The sequence below is a fragment of the Saccopteryx bilineata genome, chromosome 2, assembly GCF_036850765.1.
Source record: "Saccopteryx bilineata isolate mSacBil1 chromosome 2, mSacBil1_pri_phased_curated, whole genome shotgun sequence".
Lineage (NCBI taxonomy): Eukaryota > Metazoa > Chordata > Mammalia > Chiroptera > Emballonuridae > Saccopteryx > Saccopteryx bilineata.
Genome location: NC_089491.1, coordinates 377,845,530 through 377,869,210, shown reverse-complemented (window position 1 = coordinate 377,869,210; position 23,681 = coordinate 377,845,530). Strand labels below are relative to the sequence as shown.

Below are 23,681 nucleotides of genomic sequence, written 5' to 3'. Positions count from 1 at the left end.
GGATGAGGGCCGAAGAACCGAATGAGAGCTGGAGGTGTGGGGTGCATTTCTGCACATCTCAGGGATCAGAGCCCTGGAAGCGGCAGTTGGAAGTCCACAGCCCTGGCAGTGCAGAGTACGTAGGCGGAGACTTCGGAGAACCCCTGCATTCACTCCAATGAGGGTGCCCCCACCCACGTCCCTCCAAAGGGCTAAGCTCCCTTTCCACCTCCTACTCTTTCCCGCGGCACCCAATCCCACCTACGCTGGCGCTCCAAGAGCCTCCAGGGCAGCCGGGAGGCGTGGCCCTACCCTTTGATATGCGCCGGCGCCTCTGTGATTGGACAGTCGCTTGTGACGTGCGGGGACTGCGGTGGGCCAGGGTGCTGCGGCAGCCGCAGCGCCAGCCGCGGCTCCGGCTCCGGCTCCGGCTCGCCGGCATTTAAAGGGGACGCGGCGGCGGCCCGGGGGTGGGGGGGAATGGAGGGCAGGTGGAGGGGACGGCCCAGACGCACATCTTCCATAGCCCCTCGGGACCGGAGGGACTCGTGAGCCGGAGCCCAGAAATCCGGGGGTGGGTAAGACACCGCGTCCCCTCCAATTCCCGTAAGCACCCCTGACTCCATCCTGCGCCTAAATACCTCTGCCAGCCCCTCTCCCCACTCTTGACACTCCAAACTCAGCCGGGACAGACTTCTGCCGCCGCCGCTCCCAACGTGAGTCCTGGGCTCCCCTACGTAGGGGCGGGCTGTGTGGTCCGAGTGTGGAGTGGGGGCTGTGTGGAGTTTGAGGGCACTCCACGCGTGTGTCAGTGGGGGAATCCCTGGAGCAGAGGAATGAGTCCCCCTTTCTCCTGCCCCAAGAACGTGGAGCCCGGGTGTATCCTTCGTCTCCAACTTGATCAAAGCGAAAGAATCGGTACCTTCTTGCTCCCTGCCACCCACTAACTCCCCTCGGCTCCTGGAGCTGCGCACCCCCTGCCCCGCATTGGAGAGAAGCACCCGCCAGCTGGGGGTATGCCAGAGTGCTTGCCTTCCAGCCACCTCTAAAAATATCTATCCCCCCCCCCCATTCCACCCAGCAGCTGCCACCTCCCTGCCCAATGAGGATCCCCTCCCAGCAGGGCAAGCCCAGAGGTGACTCCAGGTCCCAGCTTCCTCGTTGGCACCAGGACTGCAGGTCACCACCTCCAGTTAGACAGGAAGCTTATAGCCCACGGGGGTCTCCAGGGCAGTAAGGGAAGCTTTGGATGCAATTTTCCCAATAGGCACCAGAGACCCCTGAGTTCTAGTCCTGATTCTGATACTGTGTGGCCCCAGGATGTTAGCCTGACCTCTTTTGGCCTCTGTTTTTCCTATTTGCTGCTAGCGTTGGTAGGTTGGGAGTGCTGTCTGGGAGAGGAAAAGAATTCCAACTTAGTGGCTGAATCTGATTTCTAGTGATTGATACAAGGAGACCTGGTCTTGTTACTGTGGTGTCTCTGGGCTCCTCACCCTACCCATACCCATCCTGCACATTTCCTGTGACATACTGTCCCCAAACAGTTCTGTGGGCTCCATCCATCCATTAAGAGGGGAATTTCAAACTTAAGGGCTATGCCCAAAAGGAGCCTGTTTCCTTCCCCATCCCCAGGGGGCCCCCACCCATTCCCACATTTGTGTAAACAGTAGGCAAACTGGAAAGGAATCTGGTGATCTTGTGTGGAATCAGGGAGGCAGGCACATTTTTAGCCGGGACTCTGTGTCACCCCAAAGAAACCCTTGTCTCTTCTCTCCGCTCTAGTCCGCTGGAGAAACTCAGAGATCCTGTCCTCCTCTTATCTGAGGAGCTCCTTTGGATGACACAAGATGATTTGATCATTCAGGACAAAACTGCTAGAGGTGAGTAACTTCTTTGAACATCTTTGGAGCCAGATTCCAGTGGAGCTCGGGGTGCTGCTGTGGGACTGGGCTAGGGTAGGGGGGTCACAGCTTGGTTTTCTCCATTTCCAGGAGGAGAAACCCAGGATGCCTGGATTTCTGCTATGGGGGCTAAAAGAAACAATGACAACTTACCAAATAATAAATTTTTAACTGATTTCCCTAAATACTATTATTAGTATATGAAAAAAAAAGTTTCAAAGTAAAAAAAATATATAAAAATAATTTAAATCATAGGAAAAATGTAAGTATGTCTTTTGCTATGAGGAATGAGAAGTTTTGAGGATGATTAAAAATCAGTGAAGGCCCTGGCCGGTTGGCTCAGTGGTAGAGCATCGGCCTGGCATGTAGGAGTCCCGGGTTTGATTTTTGGCCAGGGCACACAGGAGAGGCACCCATCTGCTTCTCCACCCCTCCCCCTCTCCTTCCTCTCTGTCTCTCTCTTCCCTTCCCACAGCCCAGGCTCCATTGGAGCAAAGATGGCCCAGGCGCTGGGGATGGCTCCTTGGCCTCTGCCCCAGGCACTAGAGTGGCTCTGGTCGCAACAGAGAGACGCCCGGAGGGGCAGAGCATCGCCCCTGGTGGGCGTGCCGGGTGGATCCCAGTGGGGCGCATGCGGGAGTCTGTCTGTCTCTCCCTGTTTCCAGCTTCAGAAAAAAAAAAAAAAATCAGTAAAGCCTGACCAGGTGGTGGCTCAGTGGATAGAGCATCATACTGGGATGCAGAGGACCCAGGTTCGAAACGCCAAGGTCACCAGCTTGAGCGTGGGCTCATCTGGTTTGAGCAAGGCTCATCAGCTTGGACCCAAGGTCGCTGGCTTGAGCAAGGAGTCACTTGGTCTGCTATGGCCCCCTAGTCAAGGCACATATGAGAAAGCAATCAATGAACAACTAAGGTGCCACAACAAAGAACTGATGCTTCTCATCTCTCCCTTCCTGTCTGTCTGTCCTTATCTGTCCCTCTCTCTTTCTCTGTCTCTTGTCACAGAAAAAAAAAAAAAATCAGTAAAATATTCCCCCAAATTAGAAAAAGAAAGAGAAAGGCGAGTAAGAAGACCCTTTTCCATGGGATAAAAGTTGGCCTCTGGGTGGCTTCTAGAGGCTCTTTTTGTATCTAACCCCTCACTTCTCCATGTGTGTGGCATGTTCCAGCACGTGTCTGTCTCTGTTTGCTTTTACAATGGTAGTGGCATTCCCTAACCTTTCTCCTGGCCCCAGGAGGGACATGTGTTATCAGCTAGGATCTTGGAAGGCTAAAATTCCCTCCAGATAAGGCCTAAGGACAGCCCTCCCACTCTCAAAAACATGCCACTCCCTCGTTCCCGTTCCTCCCTCCTCTTCTCTCCCACCATCTCCTTGACCTTGATTCCCCTCTCGACCCCCTTCCTCTTTTGCCCACTCCCCCATTTAGCTTTGACCACCTCTCCCAATTCCTAGGTTAAAAGTTCTTAGAGAAAAGACTGAGACCCACATTCCAACCTGACCAAAAAGGCTTACTGCTTGAGTGGTTGAAGTGTGGAGGGATGTGGTAATTCAAGATGGAAAGTGATAGGGCTCCTCCTTCTGACCTGTGCTCTGCTCCTGGGATGTCCCAATCTCTGTCTTGGGGGCAATAGCTTCTTCTCCCTGCTATCCTGGGATGATCTGGCGAGAGTCACCTTGACAAAGTCAGAACTGTTTTCAGTGTCACCCATTGTCACCACCAGAGGGCAGCAGCTAGCCAGACCTTTGTTTTTTTCCTTGTCTAGACTCCTGGCCCTCAATGTCTTTCCAGATCTGTCCCAGCTGCCTTTGGTCTCTTATTCAACCCCAGCGGTTGAAGGGGGGGGGGGGGGTACTGGGAGCTGTAGTGGTGTCCTTTGTAGCTGCAGTGGTGAAGGCCCCACAAAACAAACCCTGTCCCCAAAGTCACATAGCAAAGTCCAGCAGAAATTTCAATCTGACTCTCCAGTCTGACTACCAGACCCTTGAAGGCACCATAGAAGTCAATCCCAGATCACTTGTGGTGCCCAGGGGCCTGCAGATAGAGGGCAGGCAAGGCTGTGGCCAGATGCTCACAATTCAGGCTCGGCCCCATGGAAACAGCATGGCCACAGACAAGTTATTTAACTTCTCTCAGTTTTCTCATCTGCTGAATTCATGGAACTGATGAGCAGTGAGAGAACATGAGTGAAGGCGATTTGTAAACTATGTTGTACCATACACAAAAAAGGGACAGTGGTCATACTAGAGAAAAAGCAGTGTCTGCCATTTACAGTGGGTGACCTTTGAGCAAGTCAGTTAACCTGTCTGGGTCTCCAAATTATCTATAACCTCTCTAGCATTGTAGTGGATCACTAAGAGGATGCCTAGCAAGGGCCTTGTGGTCTGTAAGCACTCTTCCCATCTGAGAGTTTGTTTTTATTGAGCTCCTGGGAGTAGTTCCTGGGACTCAGCAGAGGGGATAAGGTCTGGGAGTAGTTCCTGGGACTCAGCAGAGGGGATAAGGTCTGGGAGTAGTTCCTGGGACTCAGCAGAGGGGATAAGGTCTGGGAGTAGTTCCTGGGACTCAGCAGAGGGGATAAGGTCTGGGAGTAGTTCCTGGGACTCAGCAGAGGGGACAAGGTCTGGTAGCATTAGTGGTGGAAACAAAGGCAGCTACTAAGCACCCTCAAATGGACCTTGCGTGGTTGTCAGGAGCTCTGGATGACGGCTAGAGACCAACAGAATCCTGACAGGTGGTGCTCAGAGTGATATACCAACAATGAACGGGTGTTTTCCAGTTGCTGGCCTCCGATGCCTATCTAGGGTAAGTGGGTCCCTAGGGGGTCCCTTAGGATGAGGCTTGGACCTCCATATTCCTATCCTGGGGTGGGAGGAACCCTGTCTAGCCCTTGCAGGCTAGCCCGCATCTCTACTGGGCTTCCACTAAGCCCTAGAAGCTTCCATCCCAGTTTATCAGTCCTGATGCTTTGCATCCTCAACTCCAGAGACCCTGGGCCACCGAGAGTCCCAAGTGGATATTGTTGATACCATTGGATGACTCTAGGATAAGGTCAAAAGGACAGTTCTGTTAAGGAGGCAGACAGCCAGCTTCAAATCCCAGCTCTGAAATTAGTAGCCTAGACTTCTGTTTCACAAGGTGTGTCAAGCCATAAACATCACAGCAATATTAGGGAACTAGGAAGACACCAGAAAGAGAAGTGATTGTGTCTGGACTAATTGGGGTGGGAGGCTGGAGTGGGTGGGGGGCAGGGGGAGGCACTATAGTGGATATTCTGAAGCTGTGTATGATCTGCTCACTCTGCCTCTGCATACAGCTACTGGCAGGCAGAGGGGGCAGGGACAAGCTGCTGAGGGCCTCTGTCGCTAATTGCTTGCCTTTCTTTGTGCCCTCACGCTTGCCCTGTTGTCTCCATTCTCTCCCATGTCTCTTGTCAATATGACTGTGGCCCAAGATCTCCACTTCCTGGAGCTCCTCACTCCCACTCTGTCCCATCCAGTCTGTCTCCATGCTCCGCCATCATAACTTCCTCCCAGCCCCACCCTTCCCCACTGCTGCCTCATGCGGCCCCCGTGTCCCCGCTACCTTCTCCTCCACCTTTTCGGCCGTGTTGCTCTCTTTCCTCTCCCCTCCCTGTCTCCCAGGTATGTCGTGGCCTGGTGTGGGCAGCTCCTACCTTCCCAAGCCCCACTGCTTCTGCTGCCCGCTTGCTTCGGATACTGGCAGGAACCCCACCCGCTGACACGGTCCTCCCAGGGAATTGGCGGCAAGTGACTAGTGATGAGCTGTCAGCACAGGGCCATAAAACTCCCCAGAAAAGCTGAGTCCCATGCCTGGACCCCTGCCCAGAGCCATCTGGAAACAACTCCCAGAGAAACCTTCCTGGGTCTTGTGCAGTCAACCTACCTCTCTGGTTATTCTGAGTTAAAGACCAGTTCTTTGGCCAGTGCAGAGGCCCTGCGCCTGTTCTCCATGCCTGAAGTCTGGCACTCATTGTCCACAGGCTTTGGATGGTGCCAACAAATCTTCCCGTAGCCGGGCTCCTGAGTCTTCACCCAGCCCACAGCCATAGGCCCATGGTGCAGAGGGAGATTGTGGGCTGTTCCCACTGAGTGAACTGGTGGTTTCCCTGACGGTGTTTGTTAGGGAAGAAGGGAGTGGAGAGCCCCCTCCCCATCTATACCAACAGCGGGTCAGTGGAAGTCTCTGGAAGGTCTCGTCCAGAAACCTCCCCAAAGGATGCTCTTCCCCTCCTTTGAGCGGACCCATGTTAAGTCCCAATGGCTCTGGATGAGAGTAGCAGAAACAGGTGCCAAGGAAGGCCTTCCTGGCTCAAGAGGAGGATGGTCCTCTGAAGGTAGACCCCAGCGCAGTGAACTTAGTGGTGCCAGGGGGGCGGGCAGGGAGCTGGGGGTGGGGCCCGCGGCGTGGGGTGCTCTCCCAGCTTAACCAGCCTTGGGTCCTCCTCAGGTCTTGGATGTGCCAGCGCCTCTGGCCGAGGCCCGCTAACCAGCCTCTCCCGGGTCGGCGCCCGCCGCGCCCGCTCTCGTTTGCTCCCTCCTCCTCCTCCTGCTCTTCTCTCCCCCGTTCCCAGGACGGCGGGATGGCCGTGCAGGGCGCGCCGCGCTTCCTCCTGACCTTCGACTTTGACGAGACTATCGTGGACGAAAACAGCGACGACTCGATCGTGCGCGCCGCGCCGGGCCAGCGGCTGCCGGAGAGCCTGCGGGCCACCTACCGCGAGGGCTTCTACAACGAGTACATGCAGCGGGTCTTCAAGTACCTGGGCGAGCAGGGCGTGCGGCCGCGGGACCTGCGCACCGTCTACGAGGCCATCCCCCTGTCGCCCGGCATGGGCGACCTGCTGCAGTTTGTGGCCAAGCAGGGCGCCTGCTTCGAAGTGATTCTCATCTCGGATGCCAACACGTTCGGCGTGGAGAGCGCGCTGCGCGCGGCCGGCCACCTCGGCCTGTTCCGCCGCATCCTCAGCAACCCGTCGGGGCCCGATGCTCGGGGGCTGCTGACGCTGCGGCCCTTCCACACGCACAGCTGCCCGCGCTGCCCGGCCAACATGTGCAAGCACAAGGTGCTCAGCGACTACCTGCGCGAGCGGGCCCAGGACGGCGTGCACTTCGAGCGCCTCTTCTATGTGGGCGACGGCGCCAACGACTTCTGCCCCATGGGGCTGCTGGCCAGCGGCGACGTGGCCTTCCCGCGCCGCGGCTACCCCATGCACCGCCTTATCCAGGAGGCGCAGAAGGCCGAGTCCAGCTCCTTCCGCGCCAACGTGGTGCCCTGGGAGACCGCCGCCGACGTGCAGCTCCATCTGCAGCAGGTGCTGAAGACGTGCTGAAACGGCCGCCTGCAGGGGGCGCCCGGACGGGGAAGCGGGAGGGTATCGAGAAAGACAGCCTAGTTTTATAACTCCCCTTTCCCCTTCCCTTCGGTCTGGCCCTCTGGGAATCTCTAGAATTCCAGGTTTGCCCATTCAGGGACTGAAGGAGGGAGTTCCAAGCCGTCCCTATCTATGCAGTTAAACCAGCTTGGCTGCCTCCCTCAGATCCACGGCAGACAGTTAATTCTGGAGTCTGGCCTAACCCGAGTGGTGCGCACGCCTGGGAAGGCAGCAGCGTTTCCAAAAACCTCGTGCTCCCAACTGGGAAGAAGGGGTTCCCCTGCTGCCTTGGGCCGCGTAACCTCCCCTCCCCCAGTCTTTGGTCAAGGAGATACATGCAGGTCCTGAAATCCCCTCGCATCGGATTCCCGGAGGAGAGAGATGGCACTCTCCGCCGACAGCTTCAGGCCTAGATTTTGCTTTACCTACCGCGACCCCACACTATATCCCTTTTCTTGCCTCCCTTCCCCGTGCTCACCCGGCCAGCATCCCTAAAACAAAAAAGCCAGAGTGAACAGTCGCCTCCTGGTGGTGGAACGAGGTAACACACTGTCCGCTAGAGTCGGGCCAGCTAAGGACCTCGCAGCGTGCCGCGGTGTCTCCTCGCACCCCAGCCTCGTCTGTGCAGCAAGACCAGGGACTTAACCAAAGTCACCCCCGTGGGTTGGGCCCTCTGCGCCCCCCTCCTCCCATATGGAACAGAAAGCCATGATGTTTTAAAGCAGAGCCAGCGCAACCCAAGCCCCTCCTCAGTCTTTGGTGTTTTAGAGCTATAAAGAAGGTGAAGGGAGAAGGGGAGGCTTAGGTCTCTGGCGCCGCAATCTGAGGGGTGAGGGTGAGGTGGTCTCTGCTAAAAGGGAGTTCCACTTCTGGGCGGGAGTGCCCAGCTTGAGGAATGAGACTGAACACCGACTACAGGCAAAAGAACGGGGAGCAGCCCATGGGCGCAGCGGGCATCGAGGGCTCAGTAGAGAGGGCACGTGCGAGGCCCCAGCAGATGGGAGAGAATGCTGCTAGGGGTACGCAGAGGGGAGCTCAATTAGCAGGAGCCTTAGAACTGAAGTGCCTTTTTTTTTTTAATGGATTTTTTTTTTTATTTACTCATTTTTAGAGAGGAGAGGGAGAGACAGAGAGAGAGAAGGGGGGAGGAGCTGGAAGCATCAACTCCCATATGTGCCTTGACCAGGCAAGCCCAGGGTTTCGAACCGGCGACCTCAGCATTTCCAGGTCGGCGCTTTATCCACTGCGCCACCACAGGTTGAAGTGCCTTTCGGTCCCTCCTATCTCTGCCCCCACCCCAGGCCTGCAGGGCAGTCATCAGGAGTTCATCAGAGCTTTATTCAAAAGTTGGCACTTGCAGCTGGAGACCCCACCCTCTGTGCAATAGGGGTCCTGTGGACAAGATCACCAGACTCCTTGGCTTCCAGTTCTTTCCTGTGTGCAGCAGGCCTCTGGGAACATCCTCTCTCACCCTAGGCCCCCTTCGCACCACAATAGGGGAAGGTTCAGACACAGCTCACAGCCCAAGAGATGGGCAGGTCTAATCCATCTTTGCTTGACCTTGGAGCTGGCTTTGGCCTGGGGCTCACTGTTCACTCAGAGCCTGTGGTCAGCAGCCCAGAGAGCCCCAGGCTGTGTCAGCAGCAGGGCTCCACATAGTTACCCGGGAATAGTCCAGTCCCTTCCGAGCTGACACCTTCACACCAGCCATCGGAGTAGCGGCGGGTGATGCAGATGACGGTGCCCTCAGAGAAGGAGAGCTCGTTGTCCTTCTGGCCAGTGTATGGGTACAGTGTCACCACTGCAGGACAGGAGGAGAGGGTGCTGTGAGATGAGTATCCTGCCCAGCCATGGGTACAGGGGCTCACACACTGGATTCTAGGGAGAAGGCTGCAAGCAGTGGGGCAGGGGGTGCCTTCTTCCAGGCCCCGGGCCCTGCCCCAGCTTGGTTAATACTGGGAAGAGGCAAGCTGTCTTCCTAGCCTGGTCCTGGACAACTGGGTGAACATTTTGCTCAGTTCAGAAAATGGATGGGGGAAGAGGACAGACCCAGAATGCCTCTGGGGTAGAAGAGTGGTGGGGGCCCTGGTGGGGGATCTGGTGTCCTTCAGTTCCGGAGTCAAGTACCTTTCTCCAAGTATGAAGCAGGGACCCAGCTGGGCTCTTCGGGCCCAAAGCCTGGTGGAGGCGGAGGTGGCATTTCCAGTTCATCTAGATCCAGGGTTGGAGGAGGGGGCAGGTCCAGGAGCAGAGGCAGCTCTGGGGCTGGGAGGGAAAGCAGAAAGGCTGCAAGGTGGGCACAGGAAAGCCTCTTCACCCACCCTAGAAAACTGCTGTTCAGGAGCAGGGCGCCAGGATTCCCCACTTGGTGTCATCTTCCCCTGCTCTTGCCCATCCCGGTCGTCCCACAATGCCTCCAGGGCAGAGCAGGTGCTCAGTAAACACTGAACCTTTGGACAAGGTAGGGTAGTCAGGCTCTGCCACTGGGCAAGTCACTTAACCTCGTCTTCAGCTTCATCTGTTAAATGGGAGTGTGAAGATCTTAGGGTTAAGTTTAAGTGAGGAAATGGATGAGAAGCTTTGAATCCAAGGCCTGGTATAAAGCAGGAGCTAAGTTATGTTAGCCCACTTCCTTGGTTAGCCCTGCCTTGGACAAAGTGTTCACTGAGGTGGGCCAGATTAGAGCCAAGAGGGGCAGGGAGGAGTTTGGGGAGGAGAGAGACCCCACGTGAGCTAGGGGAAGGCGGAGCTCCTCACCGGGTGGGGGTAGGGACAGTTCTTCCAGCGGAGGGGGCAGCAGGCAGATGTCCGGAGCTGGTGGAGGAAGTGGGGCCATGGAGCCGGGAGGAGGGGGGAATAGGGGTGCTGCCTGCCCCTTAGTCGTGGAGACCCCACCAACACCTTCGGCGCTGCTGGAGATCAGAGAAAGCAAGGCTCAGCTAGTTTGGAGGACACCTTCCCCAACTGGCACCGCCCCTCAACCATAAACCTGGCTTCTGTGATCCCAGTGGTCACCGTGACACCTGGCGGGAGGCCTCTCAACGCCCCCTTCTCCTGCCCACGGTCACTCCCACTTGGGTTTGTGGGACTCACCCGGCGGAGGTCAGGGAAGAGGCAGAAGAGGCAGCGGAGAGTTTGCCGTCCGGTACCGCCGGGGGCTGCACTGGCTCGGGGATCCGGGGCGGCCTCCTGGGGCAGGGATGGGGTCGGTGTTGTCAAAGGGGAGGAAGGCTGCGAGCAGGGGTCCATCTGGGCAGGAGGGAGCAGCCGGGGAGGAGGGAGTGTGGGCGCGGAGGCGAGGGTGGGGGATAGTTTCAGGGTCGTATGGGGCTGTTGGGCCTTGGCGCAGCCTCACCCCAGAGCCGCAGAGGTGGGTGTGGCAGGCGCCTTGATGCTCTTTCGAGACAGGGTCCCGGTCCGCGACAGCTGCGTACTCAGGTCCTGCGGGGGAGCAGGGGGCTGGGCTGACATCGCCGGGGGCTCCCCTGTAACCCCCTCATCCCACAGGAAAGGGGGAGGGGCGGGAAAGAAGGGGAGGGAGAGCTCGGCAGGCGCAGCAAGTTCCCGCTTCCACTTCCCAGCCCCTCCCCCACCCGCCCCTCGTGCTCGTGGCCTGGGCCCCAAGTCTGCCGCGGGCCCCGCGGAAACCTCAAGAGCACAGACACAGTCTGAAGGCCACTTCCTCTGCATGGCCTCGGCGCCTGAGAGCGCCCATCTTCGCCCCCTCTCCCAAAGCATCTGGGCGGACAGCGTGGTGGTCCCTATCTCTGACAGACCCAACCCCAGCCTGGGCTGAGGGGGACGTGGGGAAAGGAGAGGACCGTGACACTTAGAGATGTCCCACCACGGCAGGCCTGCAAAGCTGGCTTTGGGAGCCCCGGACAGAGAGGAGCAGAACATTTAGAGCAGAGCATACCAACGACAAGGTGCAGACCCACGTGCAGGAGAAAAGCTCCATTACGATTTCCCCACGAGTGGGAACGCAGGGAATGACGCCCCCTGCTCTACTGCACTAGGGACCACACCAAGGGACTTGGGCTGAATCACAAAGCATTTAAGTTGGACAGCGCGAAGAACTCGCGGGTGGGGAGGCCTGGTGACAGAAAGAGGGAATTTGGTTTCCCCTTCTCTGTGAGAAGGTATGTCAAGGATATGGGGGGAGGAGTCATTTAGCTACAGATGAGAATTAATCTAACCTGGAATGTTGGAGTGTAGGGACAGGACTCGATCAAATGGGATACTGGTATGTGTCCTTTCACCTCCCAGAAGAGATGGGCAGAGAAGGCCCATGCTCCCTGTCTTTGCCATGTCCCCTTGGAGCGTCCGCACCCCCCCCCCTTCTTGCCCAACAGCAGCGCCGGGTGACTTCTCAGTGTGTGACCTCAAACCTCCAGACAGAGGAAGTTGCTGTTCTCATGTGGCCCGGAGCGATTCTCATGCACACCCCGACAACCGCCCTTCCTCCCTTGCCCTTCACATCCACGCCCAGCTCCCACAGCCCAAATGTCACTCTCAGCAGATCGTCTGAGTGCAGGGTAAAGGCCAGCTCTGGAGAGGGGCATGGAAAATTTTAAAGGAGGCGGCTCCTCCTTAGGGCGATGGCTTCCAGGAGTGAGGGGCGGAAAGGGGGACGCAGGTTGGGACAAAGACATGGGTATGGAAGAGAACTGGGGGCCTGGAAAGACGGGAGCCACAAGGCAGAGGAGGAGGGGGCTGTGGAGAAGGGGGGCCCTGTCTGTACCTTGATCCCATGGCCAATGTCATCCAGGCATGCGAAGTTGAGCGGTCTCCTGACATAGGGCGTAAGGAGAGGTAGGCTTTCAGGGGCGATAATTTTCTGGCCAGGGGGCAGCTGCTGGACAGTGGCTAAGGTGCCTATCTCCCTCCGGGCCACCTTCTCCATATGCATGTTCACCATCTGCGTGATGGGATTCGAGGTGACAGTCAGTGGGGAGAGCCTCTATACAGAGCTGTTCCCCTTGAGGGAGGAAGACACTAGAGACTTTGGGGGTGGGGGTGGGGACTGTGGGAGGCACTGAAGTCCAGGGTGAGTTTTGTCCCCAAGGCCACACAGCATTTGGGAAGAGAGTCGCCAGGGGAGGATGGAGCCACTTTGGAGCAACTTCCTGGTGGAAGAGAATGGGGGTTATTATTAGCTGAGCAGGAACCAGAGTAAAAGAGAAAACAGCCTCCCTGGGGATGTGGAGAAGAGACTGAAGCTTGGGGGCGCCAGGGGGACGGCGGAGGCGGCTGGGAATTGTGGCAGGATCAGCTCTCCCTTCTGAGGGACAAATAAGTGAACGAACTTCCTCTTAGGGTGCTCTGTGGAGAGACATGCAGCACTGAGCGGGTAGGAACTGTCTGCTGGGATGAGAGGAAAAGACACCCCCGCACTGAACACGGGGGTGCCACACAGGCCGGCTGATGTGTAACTAGACCTGTGCATTCAGTTAATGGGGCAATTAAGTCCTCAGCCAAGGATCCAGGAAGGAAAGCGGAGGGTGTGTGTGAGAGACGGGTGGAGGACACTGTATGGTGGTGGCCGTGTTTCCAAGGCTAAAGACAATCTTGCCAAGCAAGCACTCTGGGTCTAGGACATTTATTAAATCATTGCCTGTGTTTAGATGGAACCAGGGTCCATTTTGCCTCTTTCCTGGACTGTGCAGCCGCTGTGATTGGTAGGGCCTGCTTTCTACCATGCAGGACAGAATTCAGAGAAAGAAAGTACCTTCGGGGAGTACCTAGTCTCTTGGGGAAGCCAAGCCCACACGGAGACAGAGGTGCAAAGATAAGGAGGTTCACATCGCTTGGGAATTGCCAAGTTTCTGTGGTGGAGTCAGGCATTTAGATGTGGAAAAAGTCAGGAAAGAAGTTTTACTGGAGAAAATGCCCACGCGGGGCTGAAGAGTTGGGGGCTGATGCGAGGGGCCTCCCCCGACTCCTTACCTGGCCCAGCGTGCTCACACGGGCTTCCACCTGTCGCAACGCGCTTGCCTGCAGGTCGAACATGCGCAAAGTGTGTCCAGCCAGGTTACCCACCTGATAGGCCACGCTAGCCAGGGCCTGGGTGGTAAAGGCCATGGTCTCCTCCAGCGCCTTCCGCTTGTCTGTGGCCTGAAACACACACAGCCCTGGTCGGAGGCCAGCACCGGCCCCTGTTCCTTGGTGGGCAGGTGGGACGGGAGAGGGTACAGGACAGGTGGGGCTTGCCCTGGGAAGAGGAACAACCCTTAGAAGTTTGACGTGGTTTCCATAAGAATGTTATAGTAAAAGGGACTCAAGGGCCATCAGAAAAGCAAATCTATAGCCCTAGGGAATGGGGGCAAGGGAAGGGGAAGATACCCCTTCTCAAACAGTCAAGCTGAGGATTAACCCCCCCCTACCTTCTTGAGGACCTCTTGGCGGGTAAAGGGTGAATAGTAGAAAGGAGGAAAGAAGGCAATACTGCCTGGAGGAGATCTCAAACTTAAAACCAACCAAACAATGTCAGACCCTCATCCCAGACCTTCTAATTAGAATCCCCTGAGAGTGAGGTAGATGAGTGAGTCTGTATTTTTTTTTTTTTTTTTTTTTTGTATTTTTCTGAAGCTGGAAACAGGGAGAGACAGTCAGACAGACTCCCGCATGCGCCCGCCAGGATCCACCCAGCACGCCCACCAGGGGGCAAGGCGATGCTCTGCCCCTCCGGGGCGTCGCTCTGCAGCGACCAGAGCCACTCTAGCGCCTGGGGCAGAGACCAAGGAGCCATCCCCAGCGCCCAGGCCATCTTTGCTCCAATGGAGCCTTGGCTGAGGGAGAGGAAGAGAGAGACAGAGAGGAAGGAGGGGGTGGTGGAGAAGCAAATGGGCGCTTCTCCTATGTGCCCTGGCCGGGAATCGAACCCGGGTCCCCCGCACTCCAGGCTGACGCTCTACCGCTGAGCCAACCGGCCAGGGCCGTGAGTCTGTATTTTTAAAAACTCCCCAGGTGACTCTTGTGCTCTTTGTTTAGCTCCAGTCTGCAGGTTTGGGGTTTAGGGATAAGGGAACTGAGGTCCAAAGACAGTAACCTCATTCATTCATTCATTCATTCATTCATTCCCTCCAATAGTTAGGGAATGAAATCCAAACTTCTAACCATGGCCTTTATAGGACCCCACATGGCTGGGTCCTGATTTCTCTTCATCCCCATCGCCTATCACTCCCCCTCCCTTATTCCCTTTCAGCCACGCTGTTCCTGATCGAGCTAAGATTGTCTCTGCCTCAGGGGCTTTGCACTTGTACTTCTCTCTAGAATCCTTCTAATTTTTTTTTTCTTTTACAGGGACAGAGAGAGAGTCAGAGAGAGGGATAGACAGGGACAGACAGACAGGAACGGAGAGAGATGAGAAACATCAATCATTAGCTTTTTGTTGCGACTCCTTAGTTGTTCAATTGCTCCCTCATATGTGCCTTGACCGTGGGGCTGCAGCAGACCGAGTAACCCCTTGCTGGAGCCAGTGACCTTGGGTCCAAGCTGGTGAGCTTTGCTCAAACCAGATGAGCCCGCGTTCAAGCTGGCAACCTCGGGGCCTCGAACCTGGGTCCTCCGCATCCCAGTTTGACACTTTATCCACTGCACCACTGCCCAATCAGGCAGAATCCTTCCAATTATTAAGTTTCAGCTCCTCAGAGATACCTTCCCTCACCACCCTTTGTTTTTCCCAGCCCACTTCTGTATTGACTCTCTAATATATTTACACTAATATATTCTCTTTAAAGCAGTTAGCACTATCAGCAATTGTTTATTCACTCTATTAGCTACTCCTTCCACACACACACACACACACACACACACGCTAAAATGTAAGTGCAGTGAGGGCAGGGTGCTTGTCTGTTTTATTCTCTGTCCCATCCTGGTATAGGGTCCCCCACACAGACCATAATAAATATGCACTTTTGAGTTAATTAATGGGTTTAATGTAAACCAAAATACTTGCTGGGCATCTTCCCACTGTATGCCAGGCACTGTGCCAGGGGGTGGGCAGGAAGAGGCTTAAGACAGAAGAGGGAGTCTTTTCAATCCCAGATCAGACTGTGGGGGCTGGGCAAACCTTCTGGTCATTGGCTCCCCAGGCAGCTTCCTCCTCCCTGGTCTGGTCGCGGTTGCGGAGTTACCGCCCTCTAGCCCGTGCCTTTGTCGGGGCGGTGGGGAGGTAAGTCCGGGACAGGCACAGCCGCACCGTGGGGTCTCAGCACTCAGGCGCCCCTCAAGGCTGCTCCGTGGAGAACAGACCTGGAGCCTGTCAGGGCGGGGTGCTGAGAGAGATCTGGGTGCCTCCACTGCAGCTTGAGTCAGGCTGGAGTTGAAGGGCAGACCCAGAACCTCTGAGCCGCTCCTCTTGTGTTATTCCTCTCAGGAATCCTCCCTGCTCAAGTTCATGCAACCTAAACTTCATCTGCATATGTGATCAAGTATCTTAAAAAATAAGAAAGGCAAAGCCATCAACCCAGGATGTAAAGGATAACAGGTCTTGTTCTAGTTCAAGATCTTTTTTTTTCTTTTTCTTTTTGTATTTTTCTGAAGTTGGAAACGGGGAGGCAGTCAGACAGACTCCCGCATGCGCCCGACCGGGATCCACCAGGCACGCCCACCAGGGGGCGATGCTCTGCCCACCAGGGGGCAATGCTCTGCCCATCTGGGGCATCACTCTGTTGCAACCAGAGCTATTCTAGCACCTGAGGCAGAGGCCACAGAGCCATCCTCAGCGCCCGGGCCAACTTTGCTCCAATGGAGCCTTGGTTGCGGGAGGGGAAGAGAGAGACAGAGAGGAAGGAGAGGGGGAGGGGTGGAGAAGCAGATGGGCGCTTCTCCTGTGTGCCCTGGCCGGGAATCGAACCTGGGACTCCCGCACGCCAGGCTGACGCTCTACCACTGAGCTAACCGGCCAGGCCCAAGATCTTCTTTTAATAGGTGAGGAGGTGAAGGCCCAGATGGAGCAGAGAGTACTCCTTTGGTCTCCACCCAGATTTCTTATCCTTTTTTAAATTAATTTATTAATTTTAGAGAGACAGAGGATGGGAGGGAGACAGAGAGACAGAAACATCATCCTTTCCCTGTATGTGCCCTGACAGGGGATCAAACCCACAACCTTTGTGTGTCAGGATGATGCCCCAACGAATGGAGCTAGCCAGCCAGGGCTCCACCCAGATTTCTTACTGTACCCTCACTCAGTTTTCCTGTACTATACCCTCCCTGGACTGGCATGAGGAATTCATCACTGGATTTCTCTCATCAGCCTAAGTAAATAGGAAAAATGTCTGCTCAGGCCCAGCTCGGGAAGGCTGGAGCCTGGATGCCTATGAACCCCTGGCTTTGGTCTTAGACCAAAGTTAAGCCTGGAGGTCAAGGGTTTGGGATCTATTTTCATGACTGACTGCTTATTTATCATGCAAATGACCCTGTCTGTAAACTCCATGGACCCTGACGGAGAACTCTGCAGCTGACTCTAGCCTGCCCTCCCCTTCCGCCCATGGGTTTCCTGCCAGCTGTTTGGGTGGAGGAAGAGGGTTGGGGGCAGACCCAGGACCTGGGAACCAGACCTTGTTGAAGATCAGTTCTGAGAAGTCATCCAAACCCTTCCCAGGCATTGGTTTTTCTGACAAAAATCCTCAGAGAGGCCAGAAAAGGTAGTAGGTCTTTTGGTCTCATAGTTAGCATTCTGCATGAAGGAAGCAGGAGTGCAGGGATGTCGACTTGGACCAGAGCTTCCTGTGCCCTGGGTGTTCCCGTGCCCTGGGCGTTCCTGTGCCCTGGACGTTCCTATACCCTGGACGTTCCTATGCTCTGGGCGTTCCTGTGCCCTGGGCGTTCCTATGCTCTGGGCGTTCCTATGCTCTGGGCGTTCCCGTGCCCTGAGCGTTCCTGTGCCCTGGACGTTCCTGTGCCCTGGGCGTTCCTGTGCCCTGGGCGTTCCTGTGCCCTGGACGTTCTGCAAGGGCTGCTCCACCTTGCTAGATAGAACTGACTTACCTACATGTGTCTCATCCTGCTGATGAATGATGATGATGATAGAAATAGCTGCCATTTATCCTGGCCCTCTTACTAAGGGGCAGGCACTGGGCTAAATGCTTCAACACAGTATCACATTTAACCCATGTGAAGTGTCAGAGAGAAACTTGCCACAGGTCCAATAGTTGGTAGCTGGCAGAGTTGGAAATCGGACTCAGGTCTTTGTGCCCCCAAATCCTGTGTACACTATGTGCAGATGAGAAGCCACTGAAAGTGCGTTGAGATGTGCAGAAGTTATTGAAGGAAGAATGGGGACACAACTTCCATCCTTGTCAGCAGGAGAAGCGTGCCTGCCGGTGCTGTGAGAATGCAGCTGGCTTACAAGCCATTCAGCGGCTACCCAGCCAGATGACCTGAGTTGTGTTTTTGTGTTTTCTTTTCTTTTCTTTTTTAAATTAAAATATATATATATATATATATATATATATATATATATATATATATATATATATTACTGATCAATTTTAGAGAGAGAGAGAGAGAGAAACACCGATTTGTTGTTCCACTTATTTATGCATTCATTGGTTGATTCCTGTGTTTGCCCTGACCAGGGACCAAACCTCCAACCTTGGTATGTTGGGAGGATGCTCTAACCAACTGAGCTAACCAGGGCCAGGGCCCTGGGTAATGTTTCCAACTAAAGGAGTCAGAGTTATGGGCTTGAATCCAGGTTCTGCCACCAGCTGGCCAAGCTTGGGAAAGTAAGTTAAACTTTCTGAACCTTCGCCTTGCGGCTGTAAGAGGAAGTGGTTCTCTCCTCACAGGACTGGGGTGGGGACTGGCGGAGGCAACCCACCTGCCCAAAGAAAGGGGGCAGGGCCTTCTAACTGTTTGTACCATTGACTCTCTTTAATCTGCCATTTTCAAAGAGAGATGACAACCCCCCCTCCCAAATTGCCTGCCATTTTTCCATAAACACTGGCTCGTTTAATTATTATTATTTCTCAACACTCTTGTAAATCTGGGAGGTCCCTGTGCCCCATCTCACAGTTTGGTTCAGACAGGTTAGACAAATGAAATTTTGCCCAAGGGATAATAGGGCTAGCCTGTAGCTCTTAAGGGAGCTGAGGAAACTGCAGACAGAGTGCAAATAAATTATCTTAAAGTCACACGGCGCGTCAGGGAGGCGAGAAGGTGGAGCGCTCAGGTTCAGAAGTCGGCTGGCCTGGGCTGATGCCCGGCTCTACTGTCTCTAAGCCGTGCGGCCTTAAGCGGGTCACCTCATCCCCCTGCGCTGCTGTGTCCTCACATATGAAATAGGAATAAGAGTATTGTCTCACAAGGTGGACATCAGGATTGATGCAATAACAGAGGTGTTCAGTCATTATTAAGTTTTTCTCATCCCTCCTCCCTTGATCCAGGAATCCACGTGCTAAGTCCTGGGACAACCACACAATTTAGCAAACTGCTATGAAAGCCACGATAACCTCATCTTTGGCTGGTAGCCTGCTTCCTATAGTCATGTTGTTCATCCCCTGGCCTCTGTGTCTGAGCCCCTCTCTTTGACATAGCCTTGGCTGCCGTCTCTCTGTCTCTCTGCTCTCTCTCCCTCCCTGGTCCATCTCAAGTTCACTACAATGTTTGGGAAGTCCTTTAGAAGTCTCACCTAGAGCCAGCCTGTAAATGGAATGATGGCACCAACCTCTGTGTGTGGACAAGTTTTTGGGCCTGTGGGTTTGAGAAGGAGGCTGGGAGGAGATGGATCCAGAATAAGGCCTGCTCACGGGATGGGATAATGCTGCCAGGACATCAGAGCTTTGGGAGAGAAGGGACACAGTGGGGGCTTGGATAGCATGGAGTCCCGGTTAAACTGGGGGTCTGGGTTGAAGCTGAGGCCTAGAGTGAGAGGCTTTCTCAGCCAAAGCCCAAGACAAGCATCTGTCAGGATGGCCTCATGGCCTTGCCCTGGGATGGCTGTGCCCAGGGTCCCTCTTGGGGCTGGGGTGTGGGGGCCTGTGCCCACTCTGCCTACCTGCACGTAGTTGTTTTCGCAGTAATCGGCAACTCGCAACAGGGCACTGTGGTTGCCCCGCAGAGCCTCCCGGCCCGTGGGGATCTCAAACTCCTGCAGCTGCTGCAGCTCCGCCATGGCCCCCAGTCTCTGAAGGGCTCCCCAGGGAGCCGCTGGTTTCGTGCCTCACCCTGCCCTTGATTGGTCGCTCTGCCTTCCCTCCCTCTCACTGCTTTTGGTTTCCTCTTCATGAGAGACCCGAACCTGCTTGCAAAGGGCAGGCATGCTCATTCCAGGACAAGAGGAAGTCCGTCCCTGCTCCCTGGGCCTGCGCTCTTCTGTCCCCTGTCCGGACAGACGGAGGGGGAAGCCAATGGCCCCTGCGGGGGCCCAGTCCCCCAATCCCGCTCAGCAGAGGAAGCCAGGGTCGGGGCGTCTGTGATTGCTCCCTAGGCCCGGAGAGGAAACCGCTGGGGCGGGGGGTTGTGGAGGAAGGGGGACTGGCCTGCTCTGGGGGAGGGGGGTGGATTTTCCACTCATGGAAAGGAGGAAAGGGCAGAGGGTGGGGGCTTCCTTGGGAAGCCCAAGGATGAGTCACTAAGAGACAGGAGAGTGGAGGGTGGAGAGGATATGGAGACCAATCATGCTGGGGCGTGGAGGGTGGCGAAGCAGCAACAATGGAAAACAGACAATGCAGCTGCAAGAGGAACCAGGCTGGGAAGATACAGCCAGAGGTCCGCTGAGAGGTGTTGTCAGGCCTCTGTGGGGTTACAGGCGGTGAGGTCTGGTGTACATGCTCTGTGCCCGATGGAGGCAGGAGGAGGGGAAGTGGACCAAGTGTAGTGTGACGGACTCCGATCAGACAACAGGAAGGACTTGGCTTTGAGACGCACCAGGTTCAAGTCTCAGAAGAACTGGTCGGGTTCAGGAAGCAGCGGTGGACCGAGCACCGAGCCAGTCTCAGGAGGTAGGGACCGTACTCTGTTTCCTACATTAACAGAGAAGGCTAGATGGCGTCCAGGGTCTCGTCCTGATCTCAAATTCTCAGAGATCCTGGAGCAGGGGAAGTTAGAATGGATCCCGGGTCTTCTTCCTGCCCCTCCCAGCACCCAGTCTGTCATCCTAGAGGCAGGAGGAAAAGAGGATTGCTTACTAACCATGTTGGTCCCTTAACATCTGTACCTTGAGAGGGTCCCCTTGTCATTGGACAGGCATCAGCCTGAGTACAGCTCAGTGTCTGTCCTCTTGGGTGGTCCTGGGAGGAGACCAACAGGAAGTTCAGGAGGTGTTCCCAAAGGGAGACTGCGAGGGGACCCACCCCCGGGGCTCAGAAGGAGGCAAGGAAGCGTGGGCATGGCTCTTAGAGGTGACCATGGCTCCAATGCTAACTGACACAGCATCCTAGGCGAGGACACTTTTATCGAACGAGTGAATGGAGAGTGAGCTGGGAGAACCTTACAAAGTGAAATTGGGAGGCTCCAAGGCAGGGACACAAAGGCTTCTTGAGTGGGAAGTTAGGACCTGGTCTGGGACTGGCCTCGTTGGGAAGAATCGCCTTAAGGCAGACTCAGAGGTGGGGGAGGAGAGGGCTTGGGAGAGAAGGCCGGAGGAGGGGAACACGTAGGGCTGGAGAGTGAGAACTGGGGAAATAGGCTGTAAGGCACAGGGGTCACCAAAGGAGTGGGACTCACACAGGAGACAGGGTACCTGCTCTGGTGGCAGTGAGAGCATGTAAGCTCAAGCCGATGGGTGGGCTTAGAACCTTGAGCCTATGATCAGCTTAGGCTTCAGAGATTTGGGCTTCCAAACCATCTGCTTTATCCAAAGACTTTCAGCTGAGGAGGAGCTGGGAGGCTCAAACACCATCTTGTCCGGGTTGGGCACAAGTGGCTCGAAGTGCACGCTCTTTCTTGGCAGGTGAGAGGGGCTGAGGTTGTCCTGGGCTGGGATCTCGTCTTAGAATTGTTGAGGTTAGACACCAGACAGGTCTTCCTGATAACTGTGCAATGATAATATTGATGATGATAATAATAGTAATATAATAAATGCATTGTGTTCGTTACATGCCAGGCAGTGTATTGAAATATTTTATATGTACTTTTTATATGCATTTTTTCTAGTACTTACAATACTCGTATAAAATGGGTACTATTATTATACCCATTTTGCAGATGGGGAAACTAAGACTCAGGGAGGTTGAATGACTTGCCTAAGGCCACACAGTTTGAAAGCCACAGGGATCACAGCTGGAGTATGACAGGCTCCAGAGCCCTTCTCTTAACCATGAGGGTTCCTTCTCCCCTGACAGGACCTGGCGTTTCCTTAAAACTTCTACCTGTGTAGTTTGTGCAACAATAACTTTGCTTCCCAAATTTCCCTCACTGAAGGCAACTTTTTCTCTCCCTTCCCCATGCTCTGATTCCTGTTTCCCCCATAGACAGGTCCTTATCTGAGGGCAGAGACTGTGCCTCCCCCATCAGATTGGGAGCATCCTCTTCTCCTGAGCCTAGACTCATGATGGAGGTGGGGTGGGGAGGATGCAGCGAACATCTGGGGAGCAAAGAGGGGCCTGAGCTGAGGAACGTGGCAGGGAAGAAGGTAGGAGCTGAGGCGTAGAGAGTGCAGAGGAGGGAGCTGGGGGATCCCAGGGGATTTGCAACTCTGGCCCCAAAATCCTTTCTAGGACCAGGTCTCTCCAGGGCAGGATGGCCCAGGAACTCAGCGAGAAGGAGCTGTTGAGGATGGAGGTGGAACAGCTGAAGAAGGAAGTGAAGAGCCCAAGAGCTCTGGTGAGCCTCCTCTCCCCTCCTCGATCCCTCTTCTCCATCCCTTTCTATTCCTCGTGGAGCTGGGACTGAAAGGAGGAAGGGATGGACCATGGGGCAGTGGGACCTCTCCAGGGCAGTAGGAGCAGGAGGTGCTGGGATGGGGTAACGCGTGGACGGAGCTGGGCTTTGACCCCATGGAGGCGCACAGAGAACCTCTGAGCTGCCCAGCCCGGTCTCTGGCTGCACCTGGCCCAACACCCCTTACAGGTAAGTCAGGCTTAGAGGTTTTGGCCAAGGAGCTCACACCCCTCTCACGCTGGCCTGTCTCTTTCACCTGTCTCCTCTCTGGCCACTGTCTCCACCCTGTCCGGAAGTCTGTTTCCTTGGGACTGACCAAGTCATGGATCCCGAGCAACAAACCAGGGTTGGACCCTTGCTCTGCTTTCTCGCAGATCTCCAAGACAGGAAAGGAAATCAAGGACTACGTGGAGGCGCAAGCAGGAAGCGACCCTCTTCTCAGGGGCATCCCCGAGGACAAGAACCCCTTCAAAGAGAAGGGCACTTGTGTGATAAGCTGATGGCCCCAGAGCGCCACCCTGTCCGTCTGTTCCCCCTCAGCCCCACTCCTTACCCAGAACCAGCTTCCCCGGGGACTCCCAGGGAATCAGTGAATTTCCGCCTCCTCTTGGTCACAGAATGAGTAAGGATGTCGGCTGTATGCATTGAGAATCCATTTCCCAACCCTACTTTTGACTCTTTTCTGCCATTACCTCCTCCCCCTGTTGGGTCCCTGTTGACCCCACTTGGAAACAGTCTGCTCTTCCTTAGTTTAGCAGTTGGCCCCATGAGTTCTGGGGTCTGAAGCGCCTGCAATACCTTGAGACCCTGGCGGGCAGGCCTTAGGAGACATTTACCCCGCCTTAGAACCTCTTCCATTTTCCCCTCCACTCTCTTCTTAGGAACCAGCATTTCCATCAGGATGGTGTGGGTTGAGGGCGGGAGTGGGGAGGTCCTCCTTCCCCATCTCATGTCCGCTCCTGTGGTCTTCCTTCTAGTCATTTAGATCACTCCAGATGTCCTGATAACAAAAAGAGTTTGTAAAGTCGTGATTTCATGATTCATTTAATATGGCCGAGGGTCTACTGTGCTTTGGGCGTCGGAGATAGAAGAGTGAGCAAGACTAACGTGTCTCCTATTTTCATGGAGTTTTAGCAGAGAAGGCATGGAACAAAGAGTCTACAGTTAAACCAGTGAGTGTTACTCTGGGGAAAGGACGCTCGAGGCGGGTTGGACACACACAGCCCGCAGACAGACACTCAGGGCAATGAAAAGATAACCCGAGCTGTGGCAGGGCAGTGGGGACAAGGGCAGAGCAGGAAGAGGGTAAACATGAGGCTGGAGAGGGAGACAGGGTCACGTGTTTAAGGACTTTGCTTGAAGGTCAGGTAAGAACTTTCTTCTTCACCCTCACGTCAATGCAAAGCCCAGGAAGGTATTTGCATAGTGGAGAGAGAGGTTTTGATAAGTAGGAGGGAGGATGGATCTCACTAGGGGCTGGAGGTTATAATGAGGGAGAGACTGATTTCTGGGCCTTTTTAGCAGAGCGATTATCATCCAAAGGAGCCACAGACATACACTCATAACTGCATTCGGTGCAA

The 23,681-nt window shown here is 55.1% G+C and overlaps 3 protein-coding genes across 8 annotated transcripts; 2 read left to right on the top strand and 1 right to left on the bottom strand.

Annotated features, from left to right (window-relative positions):
* The first annotated feature begins 370 nt into the window (after positions 1-370).
* Positions 371-8,011, top strand: PHOSPHO1 (phosphoethanolamine/phosphocholine phosphatase 1). Of its 3 annotated transcripts, none has more exons than XM_066263887.1 (4): positions 371-553; positions 1,762-1,859; positions 4,574-4,685; positions 6,351-8,011. In XM_066263887.1, the coding sequence occupies exon 4, from the start codon at positions 6,358-6,360 to the stop codon at positions 7,231-7,233; it is 876 nt and encodes a 291-aa protein (XP_066119984.1). In that variant the 5' UTR covers positions 371-553; positions 1,762-1,859; positions 4,574-4,685; positions 6,351-6,357; the 3' UTR covers positions 7,234-8,011. The 3 variants fall into 3 exon arrangements, with proteins under 3 accessions (XP_066119984.1, XP_066119985.1, XP_066119983.1); XM_066263888.1 differs by having other exon boundaries at positions 371-695; positions 6,475-8,011; XM_066263886.1 differs by having other exon boundaries at positions 371-695.
* Positions 8,012-8,422: 411 nt separating this feature from the next.
* On the bottom strand, positions 8,423-19,681 carry ABI3 (ABI family member 3). Of its 3 annotated transcripts, none has more exons than XM_066263881.1 (8): positions 19,277-19,681; positions 13,222-13,389; positions 12,017-12,193; positions 10,631-10,716; positions 10,369-10,464; positions 10,033-10,187; positions 9,403-9,540; positions 8,423-9,076 (listed from the first exon to the last, which is right to left on the bottom strand). In XM_066263881.1, the coding sequence occupies exons 1-8, from the start codon at positions 19,391-19,393 to the stop codon at positions 8,913-8,915; spliced, it is 1,101 nt and encodes a 366-aa protein (XP_066119978.1). In that variant the 5' UTR covers positions 19,394-19,681; the 3' UTR covers positions 8,423-8,912. The 3 variants fall into 3 exon arrangements, with proteins under 3 accessions (XP_066119978.1, XP_066119979.1, XP_066119980.1); XM_066263882.1 differs by having other exon boundaries at positions 10,033-10,184; XM_066263883.1 differs by having other exon boundaries at positions 13,315-13,389.
* Positions 19,682-19,877: 196 nt separating this feature from the next.
* On the top strand, positions 19,878-23,132 carry GNGT2 (G protein subunit gamma transducin 2). 2 transcript variants are annotated; one of them, XM_066263884.1, is made up of 4 exons: positions 19,892-20,222; positions 21,083-21,172; positions 21,939-22,044; positions 22,476-23,132. In XM_066263884.1, the coding sequence occupies exons 3-4, from the start codon at positions 21,961-21,963 to the stop codon at positions 22,599-22,601; spliced, it is 210 nt and encodes a 69-aa protein (XP_066119981.1). In that variant the 5' UTR covers positions 19,892-20,222; positions 21,083-21,172; positions 21,939-21,960; the 3' UTR covers positions 22,602-23,132. The 2 variants fall into 2 exon arrangements, with proteins under 2 accessions (XP_066119982.1, XP_066119981.1); XM_066263885.1 differs by lacking the exon at positions 21,083-21,172 and having other exon boundaries at positions 19,878-20,222.
* The last annotated feature ends 549 nt before the right edge of the window (positions 23,133-23,681 follow it).